The sequence below is a fragment of the Medicago sativa genome, chromosome 4 (genome assembly GCF_051527215.1).
Source record: "Medicago sativa cultivar Bolivia chromosome 4, Bolivia_mono, whole genome shotgun sequence".
Lineage (NCBI taxonomy): Eukaryota > Viridiplantae > Streptophyta > Magnoliopsida > Fabales > Fabaceae > Medicago > Medicago sativa.
The window spans coordinates 38,297,885-38,309,268 of NC_140752.1; the positions used below are offsets into that span (position 1 = coordinate 38,297,885).

General features: G+C 38.5%; 3 protein-coding genes across 3 annotated transcripts; all 3 read left to right on the forward strand.

Annotated features, from left to right (window-relative positions):
- Window positions 1–3,054: 3,054 nt before the first annotated feature.
- LOC146929238 (uncharacterized) lies at window positions 3,055–3,516 on the forward strand. The gene has a single exon (XM_085707258.1). It carries the CDS (start codon window positions 3,055–3,057, stop codon window positions 3,514–3,516), a length of 462 nt encoding a protein of 153 aa, XP_085563384.1.
- A 421-nt stretch (window positions 3,517–3,937) lies between these two features.
- On the forward strand, window positions 3,938–5,212 carry LOC146929239 (uncharacterized). The gene has a single exon (XM_085707259.1). The coding sequence runs from the start codon at window positions 3,938–3,940 to the stop codon at window positions 5,210–5,212; it is 1,275 nt and encodes a 424-aa protein (XP_085563385.1).
- Window positions 5,213–6,867: 1,655 nt separating this feature from the next.
- On the forward strand, window positions 6,868–7,797 carry LOC146929240 (uncharacterized). The gene has a single exon (XM_085707260.1). The coding sequence runs from the start codon at window positions 6,868–6,870 to the stop codon at window positions 7,795–7,797; it is 930 nt and encodes a 309-aa protein (XP_085563386.1).
- Window positions 7,798–11,384: the final 3,587 nt, after the last annotated feature.

The following is an 11,384-nucleotide window of genomic DNA, read 5'->3' on the forward strand; positions in this document are numbered from 1 at the left end:
ATGCAAAAAAGACTCTTTTTTGCGTTATCGAAGGGTTTTAGACAAATTAGAAATTTGTAAACATTACTAAACAACTGAAACATCGAAACAATCAAACATCACAAGGTCTTACAAGATAATTCCCCTTTGAAATTCTAAGCCAAGGGATAGACTTTGAAATGTAAAGCAACAATAATAACTGGAAACAACAACAGGAAACAGTAATCCTCAAGCATAGGAAGTGGAAGGATCATCCTCAAGCTCAGACTCAGACTCATAGCTGCAGTATCGGGCATAGAAGTCACGGGCACCCCTAGCCCTCTTGGAATCCCTCATAAGCAACTTATCCTTTTCTTCAATTTATTTTCTAGCCTTTGCTAATTCCTTCTTCAACGTCAAAACCTCATGAGTCTTCTGCTCATCTTTTCCATCCAGAGTCATGATCAAGTTCTCAGCCTCATAGTATCTAGTCTTCCACTGATGCTTCTCTCGGCTCTCCATAGCTAGATGCTCCTGATACATCTCCTGAGTAGGCAGAGGTAGAGGCAAAGGCATGGTCGGAGTAGATGCGGACACATATCTCATGGCGGGGGTAAGGCATACCAATCTTCTCAGCTTGGTTTATTACCCATTGAGTATATGCCTCATGGGCAACACCGGATCTCACACCCATATGCTTCACATCTTTCTTCCGAATCTTAGACCAAGCCTCTATGAAGTCTTCTCTTATCCCTGTAGGAGCATTAGAGTAATGGAAGAAATAAGGAGATGTAGCAAGATAGATGGGCTTCTCTTTCATCGGGAAACCAAACTGTCGCAAGGCGAGCTCCGGGTTATAGTTGATTCCACCCCGGGTACCAAGAAGAGGTACGTTAAGAAACTTTCCACCACCGAAGATAATTTCTTTGACTCTAGCAGCGGGAGTGAGCCAAACCACTTCGTTAGGGGTGAAAGCCATAATCCGCTGTGAAATAGTCCAATTCTCTGGATTATCATGGAAAGACTTCGGAAGGTGCGAAATAAACCACCTGTAGAGGAGAGGTACACAGCACAGAATGTATCCACGACCCTTGCCGGATCGATCGTGAATAGCATGGTATGTGTCAGCCAGCAAAGTAGGAACTGAATTCTTGGAGCGGAAGATCATAATAGCATTCATATCCACGAAGTCATCAAGATTTGGAAAGAGGATAAGCCCATAGATGAGTAGTGCAAGGATTAAAATGAGTATGAATGCAGGAAATGACTAAAATGCCCTTTTCCATGATTTTTGCAAATAAAGTTGAAATAAAATGCAGAGAAATATGCAATGGATCAGAGACAACTTCAAATGACTTGGAGTGCAAGAAGACCCTTTTGGATGGCCTTAAATGCAAGAAAACACAGACAAATATACATTTGAAAATATTTTCAAGACAAAGATAGTAAAGTATGGTAAAATATCAGGGTAAAACAATAGCAAATTGGCAATCTCTCGACAGTCAAAGACACATATCAGAGATGAAAAAACATCTTGAGCAAGTATTTTTAGGTCCAAAATTAGGGTATAACACATCTCTTCTAATAACACATGCTATGGTCTCTTGAACACAGGAATGCCCATGACACTTGACCTAATCTCTATGCATTTGAATGGCTCCAAACTCATTTCTTCTCTACTTTTTCCTTCCATATTTGGATTAATCAGTACTTTCTCAGTTTCCTCTTGCTTAGCAGTGATGAGTCATAGATAGTCTTATTTATTGCCTTATTTAGTTTAGTTTTATTTTAGATTTGATTTTATTTTATTGCATTCTATTTTAGTTTAGAATATTTTACTTCAAATTGTATTTTATTTTATTTTAGGAATAAATATATGGTGGAAGGTGTCTTGGTGCAAAAGAAAGAGGACTGGAGCAAATACAACGCAAGAATACGAAGATACGGGACAAAAATATGATCCCACCAAGTCAGAAGCTTGGCACGGCCCGTGCCAACATGTGGCACGGCCGTGCCCGTCCCAGAATCCACTTTTGCTGCTTTTCTTCAAGCCCAAGTTACCCTGTTGCAGCTTTACCGTTTTATCCTTCTAGTTGCTTAGTTTCTAAGTCAGATGTAAAGCTATAAATAGAGTAGCTATCCACCATAAACAATCAACCTTTTACTTTGTTTATTTCAATTGCTATTTTAATAAAAGTCTTTATTTCCCTTTTACTTTCTTTGCAATTTACTTTACTATTATTTTCTCTCTTCTTCCCCCATGTCTACGATGAACATGAGTGAGTAGACTTCTTTGTCTTGGGATCGTTGGATAAGTCTAATGACGTGATCCAGATCAAGCCAAGTCTTAAACCCTAATTAATTGTTACCCTAATTCCTAATCTAAATTCACCGTTTTAACATGAATTAATTAATATCAAACTGTGGAAGCGAACGCGGAGGGTTTGATAATGGTTAATTCATCATCACAGATATCAATTCATAAAGCGAACGCGGAGCTTTGATATCCGAACAGGTGAATTTAGACAAGGTTTGCGAAACATGAGAATAGTCTAGCAAACCTTGGGACACATAAAGTTTCGATCTTCAAGGGTCCCAAAGGCAATCACCCATGAGAATAGGTGTGGTTGTTGGAGGGATACACTCACTGACTTCGAGAGGAGCTGTGATATGCTAAAGAGAGACTTGTCCTTAGTAATTAGGATTAACGTTTAATTATAAGTTTAAGGCTTGCTTGTGAAAAGATTCGTTATTATGATGAACCAATGATCCCAAGGCTTTTTAATATTATTGTTATTTACCTTCAAAAACTGCACTCTCCAACTTCTTATTTCTTTCTCTTCTAATCAATTTCTAAAAGCTAATTGGATTGACCAACTCCCTAGCGGAACGATAACTCTACTTACTACTATTACTTCGATAGACCGTGCACTTGCGGTTTGGCCCTATCAAGTTTTTGGCACCGTTGCCGGGGAGTTAACTAATTTAATTAGCTTTTTCTTAGTGATTAGAACTCTCTCTTCTTCTTTCTCTTTTTTTTTTTTTTTTATTTTCCTTCACCATTAACTTCTTGGAAAGCACAAAAATAATACCAACATGGCTGAAAGACGTGCTCTTATAGAATACGTGACTCCTTCAACGGAAGAGCCATATGCTATTATTGTGTACCCAATGGTTGAGGGCGAAGACTTTGAAATTAAGCCTACCCAACTTAAGATGGTGCGGCAAAATTGTTTTTCGGGATCCCCCGATGAGGATCCCAATCTCCATATCTCAACTTTTTGGCGGCTCACTGTGACATACAAGAAAAACCAAGAAACTTTAAGACTGCATCTCTTCCCTTTTTCTCTAAAAAACAAGGCTCTTAACTGGTTCCATTCCCTAAGAGTTGGTTCCATCACCTCATGGGACCAATTAAAGCGTGAATTTCTCATCCGTTTCCTCCCCCCATCAAAAATCGGCCAACTTAGGGAAAAGCTTTTTCAATTTACTCAAAAAGAGGGGGAATCTCTTCATGATTCATGGGGACGTTTTAAAGAAATGCTTAAACTTTGTTGATACAGCTGCAGGTGGTGCCTTAATGAACAAGGACTTCAAAACAGCCTATGCCTTGATCGAAGACATGGCTCGAAACCTCTTCCTATGGACCGATGAAGAATTCACTACAAGATCTTCACCCTCCAAAAAGAGGGCAGGTATGTACGAAGTCTCTGATTATGACCACCTTGCTTCTAGGATTGATGCACTAACCCACAAATTTGAAAAACTTAATGTTAGTGCTAGTACTTCTACCTCTACACCTTCTTCTTGTAAAGCATGTAGTGATTGCAAACTAGGTAGTGTTGAGCAAATAAACTTTATTCAAAACAACCAAGGGGTAAGTTTTAACCAAAGCCCCAATCCCTTGGTTCAAAAAACGACACCACCAAGTTTTGCAATTGATCAAAAGGTTATTCAAAAGTCTAATCTTGAACTTTTAATGGAAAATTTTCTTCTTAACCAATCCGAACAGCTCAAGGAGCTTGCAAATCAAACTAGACTTTTGAATGAATCTTTCATTACACTTACATCAAAAGTAGACTCTATTTCCTCTCACAACAAAATCTTAGAGACTCAGCTCTCACTAGTTGTTCAAGAATTTCGCCAACCTAGAATGAACGCCGTTACACTTAGGAGTGGTAAGCAACTAGAGGACCCCTTAAGAGTCAAGCCTAGTGATGAAGAAGCTAGTAAACCACAAGGAGAGGTGATTGAAGAAGAGAATGAGAAGCCACAAAGTGAGGAAGTTACACCACCCCCCTTCAACCCAAAAATCCCTTTCCCTCAAAGATTTGCCAAGTCTAAGCTTGACGAGCAATTTAAAAAATTCATTGAAATGATGAATAAAATCTACATTGATGTTCCATTCACCGATGTCCTAACTCAAATGCCTACCTATGCTAAATTTTTAAAAGAAATTCTTTCAAAAAAAAGGAAAATTGAGGAAAGTGAAACGGTGAACCTTACGGAAGAGTGTAGTGCTATCATCCAAAATAAATTGCCACCAAAGCTTAAAGATCCAGGAAGTTTCTCCATACCTTGCGGCATAGGCCCTGAGATGGTAAAAAGGGTGATGTGTGACTTAGGAGCTAGTGTCAGTTTGATGCCTTTATCACTTTACGAGAGATTGGGGTTAGGGGAACTTAAGTCAACTAGAATGACCCTACAATTAGCGGACCGTTCCATTAAGTATCCAGCTGGAATCATAGAGGACGTCCCTGTCAAAGTAGGAGAAATTTATGTCCCCACAGATTTTGTTGTGATGGAAATAGAGGAGGATAACCAAGTACCGATACTTTTGGGAAGGCCTTTCCTTGCTACCGCTGGGGCTATAATAGATGTTAAACATGGGAAATTGGAATTTAATGTTGGTAAGGATACTGTTGAATTTGAACTTGCTAAACTAATGAAAAATCCTTCCATTAAAGACTCTTGTTGCATGTTTGATATAATTGACCGTTGTGTGAAAGAGTGCCCTTTGGCATCAACTACACATGATGGTTTGGAAGTATGCTTGGTTAGTGATGCAGGTACAAAACTAGATGGAGACGCCAAAGAGTATGAGAAGATGTTAGATGGAACTCCTCCTATGGAAGATGTGGGCATAGAGGAGCTAATGGGAAAAGAACCAACCCCTTCACCAAAGGAAGCACCAAAGGTGGAGCTTAAACCACTCCCACCAAGCTTGAGGTATGAATTCTTAGGCCCTAATTAAACCTACCCCGTCATTGTGAATGCAAATCTAAATGAGGTGGAAACTGAAAAATTGCTTTATGTCCTCAAAAAGTATCCTAAGGCTATAGGTTATACCATTGACGACATTAAAGGAATAAACCCCTCATTGTGCACACATAGGATACTACTTGAGGAGGACTATAAGCCCTCCGTTGAACACCAAAGAAGGTTGAACCCTAACATGAAAGAAGTTGTGAAAAAAGAGGTCTTAAAACTCCTAGATGCAGGTGTCATTTACCCAATTTCTGATTCCAAATGGGTTAGCCCGGTTCAAGTAGTACCTAAAAAGGGTGGTCTCACTGTTATTAAGAACGATAAAAATGAATCCATTGCCACTAGAACCGTCACCGGTTGGAGAATGTGTATTGACTATAGGAAGCTCAACAAAGCAACCCGTAAAGATCACTTCCCACTCCCCTTTATAGACCAAATGTTAGAAAGGCTAGCTAAGCATTCACACTTTTGTTACTTAGATGGGTATTCCGGATTCTTCCAAATACCTATTCACCCCAATGACCAAGAGAAAACCACTTTCACATGTCCTTTTGCTACCTTTGCCTATAGGAGAATGCCTTTTGGTCTTTGCAATGCCCCCGCTACTTTCTAAAGATGCATGATGTCTATTTTTTCTGATTTTGTTGAAAACATAATGGAAGTCTTTATGGATGATTTTTCTGTGCATGGATCTAGTTTTGATAATTGTTTGACTAACCTGGAAAAAGTTTTGGAAAGATGTGAACAGGTAAACTTAGTGTTGAATTGGGAGAAGTGTCACTTCATGGTAAGAGAAGGAATTGTCCTAGGACACTTAGTTTCTGAACGGGGTATAGAGGTAGACAAAGCAAAAATTGCAATTATTGAAAAAATGTCCCCTCCTACCTCGGTGAAGGAAGTAAGAAGTTTCCTAGGACATGCAGGGTTTTACCACCGTTTCATCAAAGATTTTTCTTCAATAACCAAGCCACAACAGAAAAAGAATTGTTAGCGGTAGTTTATGCCATTGACAAATTTCGGCCATACTTGGTAGGATCAAAAATCATCATTTACACAAATCACTCGGCAATAAAATATTTGTTAAACAAAAAAGATGCCAAGCCGAGGTTGATCCGGTGGATTTTGCTCCTTCAAGAATTTGACCTTGAAAGAAAAGATAAAAAGGGTACCGAAAATGTTGTAGCTGATCACTTGTCCCGCCTTAGGGAGACCAATGAGAATGAGTTACCCCTGGATGATTCATTTCTGGATGATCAACTCTTCTTATTGGCACAAACTAACGCACCTTGGTATGCAGACTTTGTTAACTTTCTTGCAGCTGGAGTATTACCACTTGGATTGAGCTACCAACAAAAGAAGAAGTTCTTCCATGACCTCAAACATTATTATTGGGATGAACCCTACCTTTTCAAAAGAGGCTCAGACGGGATCTTCATAAGATGCATTCCTGAAAACGAGGTAAGTAGTATTCTAACCCACTGTCACTCCTCTTCTTATGGTGGCCACGCCAGTACTCAAAAGACCTCTTTCAAAATTCTTCAATCTGGTTTCTGGTGGCCATCGCTTTTCAAAGATGTGCATAGATTCGTTTCTAAATGTGACAAATGTCAACGCACCGGTAACATTACTAAGAGAAATGAAATGCCCTTAAACAACATTCTTGAAGTCGAAATTTTCGATGTATGGGGTGTTGATTTCATGGGACCTTTCCCCTCTTCTTTTGGAAATCAATACATATTGGTGGCAGTTTACTATGTGTTCAAATGGGTTGAGGCTGTTGCCTCACCCACTAATGATGCATATGTTGTTATAAAATTTTTCAAAAAGATTATCTTTCCAAGGTTTGGAGTGCCAAGGGTTGTAATAAGCGATGGAGGGTCTCACTTTATATCTAAACTTTTCGAAAAACTTTTACAAAAGTATGGAGTGAAACACAAAATTGCTACACCCTATCACCCACAAACTAGTGGACAAGTTGAGGTCTCCAATAGACAAATAAAAGCCATTCTTGAAAAAATAGTTTCAAACTCTAGGAAGGATTGGTCAAGTAAGCTCAACGATGCTCTTTGGGCCTATCGAACGGCTTACAAAACTCCAATTGGAATGACACCTTTTAAGCTAATCTATGGAAAATCTTGTCACCTTCCGGTTGAACTTGAACACAAAGCCTATTGGACAGTAAGAAACCTCAACTTAGATCCCAATCTAGCTGGTCAAAAGAGAAAACTTCAGTTAAGTGAGTTAGAAGAACTTAGAATTGATGCTTATGAAAATGCCCGTATTTACAAAGAACGAACTAAAAAATGGCACGACAAGCATATCCTCAAAAGGAACTTCAAGAGCGGTGACCTTGTACTGCTCTTTAACTCTAGGCTAAGGCTTTTTCCAGGTAAGTTAAGATCAAGATGGTCTGGTCCATTCACTGTTCGTACTGTCTACCCCTATGGGGCAATTGAAATTTTTTCTGAAAAGACTGGACCTTTCAAAGTTAATGGCCAAAGACTAAAGATTTACAATGCAGGTGAAGCTGTTGAAGAAGAAACAATACTAGCCCTCTTAGATCCTCCATGAGGAACCACTCTTACATCTTTCGTCAAGCTAGTGACGGTAAAAGAGCGCTTCGTGGGAGGCAACCCACGCATTTAACTGCTTTCGTTTTGTTTTAAGTTGTTTTGTAGGTAATTGTCCGAGTACGATTCAAGAAAATGAAAAAAAATTGAAGTCCCTGGAACCAGAAGGTTGGCACGGCCCGTGCTAAGGTTGGCACGGCCGTGCCATGTTTTTCAAAGAAAAAAATGGATCCAGCCACAGAATGTTGGCACGGCCCGTGCTGAGGTTGGCACGGCCGTGCCAGCTTACAGAGTCTAAAAATTCTTTTTTTTTTTGCTATTTATAACACATTGTGAGCTTTCTGCAACCCTTCTTCTTCCTCTACTTCTTCTTCTTCTTTTTAATTTCTTTTTCTTTTGAATCATTGAGGACAATGCTTCCCCTAAGTGTGGGGGGGCCTAATAAAGTGTCTAGAGTCGTAGTGTCCCAAACTCCCTTGAACTTTATTCTTTTGTTTTGTTTTTATAGCAAGAGGCACGACTAGTAGCTTGTTTTTAATGTAAACATGGCATGAAATTTTTTTGTTTTGTCTCTTCTTTAAAGGTTGTTTCTTGTACATAAAAGTAGTTTCTTGTGTTTCTTGTGTTCTTGCTATACCCATATCATGTTTTATTGTGAAATTCTCCAATGAGAAAAGCACCCGGTTGCAATCCTTGAGCAAATGTATGAATAGGTATTTTAAGGAGCACGTTCTATCTTTAGTGTTAACTTAGACCCTTTAAAGTCTTAAGAGTAAAAGTAGTATAAGTTTGTGTGGGAAAATTAATCAAATTGTTCTTAATTGTTATATTCTTCTTAATTTGTTAATGTTAAATGGGGCGGGAGAATGACACCAACATGTGGGGGAAAGGACAATTACATCCTAACTTCCTAATTGTGGTGGTGACTCCTTAATTTGAACTTAAATGAAACAAATTCATCAATGCTAGGGGGAAAGGACAATTACATCCAAAAAGACTTCCTACGCGGAGATGAAACAAATAATAATTTTGCAGCACTGCTTAGGGTGATTTTGAATCTAGGGGGAAAGGACAATTACATCCGAGAAGACTTCCTACGAGGATAGATAGCCCCTAAGCATCTGCAGCCCCTTGTGCTTAATTGTTAAATTAATTCAATCTTAACTTTAATTCCCATCACTCTTATATGAAATGAAGAAAGGACTTTTCTCGGTTACTTTAGCACTAAGGATAGAACCTATTCCTCATAATATCTGTCTTATACAGGAGCAATAAAAGGGTTGGACTGCACACACACACTCACTTGAGACTTGATGTTGGGTAGAATAGGTTCATGAGGAATATTTGAAATTGTAATTAGTGTACTTGAAGCAAAACCTTTCTTTGAGTCTTATGTTCTTAATATTGCCATAAATCAATCTTTTGTTGCTGCTATGTCTGTTGCCTTTTGCTTGAGGACAAGCAAGGATTCAAGTGTGGGGGAGTTTGATGAGTCATAGATAGTCTTATTTATTGCCTTATGTAGTTTAGTTTTATTTTAGATTTGATTTTATTTTATTGCATTCTATTTTAGTTTAGAATATTTTACTTCAAATTGTATTTTATTTTATTTTAGGAATAAATATATGGTGGAAGGTGTCTTGGAGCAAAAGAAAGAGGACTGGAGCTAATACAACGCAAGAATACGAAGATACGGGACAAAAATATGATCCCACCAAGTCAGAAGCTTGGCACGGCCCGTGCCAACATGTGGCACGGCCGTGCCCATCCCAGAATCCACTTCTGCTGCTTTTCTTCAAGCCCAAGTTACCCTGTTGCAGCTTTACTGTTTTATCCTTCTAGTTGCTTAGTTTCTAAGTCAGATGTAAAGCTATAAATAGAGTAGCTCTCCACCATAAACAATCGACCTTTTACTTTGTTTATTTCAATTGCTATTTTAATAAAAGTCTTTATTTCCCTTTTACTTTCTTTGCAATTTACTTTACTGTTATTTTCTGTCTTCTTCCCCCATGTCTACGATGAACATGAGTGAGTAGACTTCTTTGTCTTGGGATCGTTGGATAAGTCTAATGACGTGATCCGGATCAAGCCAAGTCTTAAACCCTAATTAATTGTTACCCTAATTCCTAATCTAAATTCACCGTTTTAACATGAATTAATTATTATCAAACTGTGGAAGCGAACGCGGAGGGTTTGATAATGGTTAATTCATCATCGCAGATATCAATTCATAAAGCGAACGCGGAGCTTTGATATCCGAACAAGTGAATTTAGACAAGGTTTGCGAAACATGAGAATAGTCTAGCAAACCTTGGGACACATAAAGTTTCGATCTTCAAGGGTCCCAAAGGCAATCACCCATGAGAATAGGTGTGGTTGTTGGAGGGATACACTCACTGACTTCGAGAGGAGCTGTGATATGCTAAAGAGAGACTTGTCCTTAGTAATTAGGATTAACGTTTAATTATAAGTTTAAGGCTTGCTTGTGAAAAGATTCGTTATTATGATGAACCAATGATCCCAAGGCTTTTTAATATTATTGTTATTTACCTTCAAAAACTGCACTCTCCAACTTCTTATTTCTTTCTCTTCTAATCAATTTCTAAAAGCTAATTGGATTGACCAACTCCCTAGCGGAACGATAACTCTACTTACTACTATTACTTCGATAGACCGTGCACTTGCGGTTTGGCCCTATCAAGTTTTTGGCGCCGTTGCCGGGGAGTTAACTAATTTAATTAGCTTTTTCTTAGTGATTAGAACTCTCTCTTCTTCTTTCTCTTTTCTTTTTATTTTTATTTTTTTTATTTTCCTTCACCATTAACTTCTTGGAAAGCACAAAAATAATACCAACATGGCTGAAAGACGTGCTCTTATAGAATACGTGACTCCTTCAACGGAAGAGCCATATGCTATTATATGTTGGTTCGTCTTGCATAGTTGATTCTGGAATCTCTCCTTGTTGCATGCTTGATTCAGGAAGAGAGCTTGATGATGCCATTGATGATGATGAAGTTTTTAGGGTTCTAGGTTTTGAGTTGCAGATAGTGCGTTTACTTCGCAAAGAGAGGTTGAGAAAGGAAAGTGTTTGTTGTGAAGTGAGTAGTGTGTGAATTTGTATAAGTTTTTTTAGTAAAACATTTGCAATTCAGTAAAGGGGACAAACAAACACAACATTAATGACATAGGGGCGCGTGATAGTACATTCAAAGCACAATTCATCATTGCCCTTTTACGTTATACAACCGTACACATAAACCACGTCAGAAGTTCTCAGAGTAACTGCCAAGTTAGTGGGCCAGGTGTCACCAAAAAGTAACTTCCAGCGTTTCCACTAACTCTGCTATTCAGAAGCACAAAACCCAGCTTCTGGACTTCAGATGCTGATGTCATCTTCAGAAGCAAATTTTCCTCAGAACCTCAATAAAGAGCTTCTGATGGACCACAACTTCTAGATAGACTTTAGGACCTAAATTCCTATTCAGGAGCAAGCAAATTTCAATCAGACACAAAATGCGTGTTCAAATTTTTCTTTATAAAATCAAATCTTTCCACAGTTAAAGGCTTAGTAAATATATCAGCCCATTG

Coding starts and splice junctions, on each gene's coding strand:
- LOC146929240 (XM_085707260.1), top strand. CDS start 6,868: ATGCCCTTAAACAACATTCTTGAAGTCGAAATTTTCGATGTATGGGGT.
- LOC146929239 (XM_085707259.1), top strand. CDS start 3,938: ATGGAAAATTTTCTTCTTAACCAATCCGAACAGCTCAAGGAGCTTGCA.
- LOC146929238 (XM_085707258.1), top strand. CDS start 3,055: ATGGCTGAAAGACGTGCTCTTATAGAATACGTGACTCCTTCAACGGAA.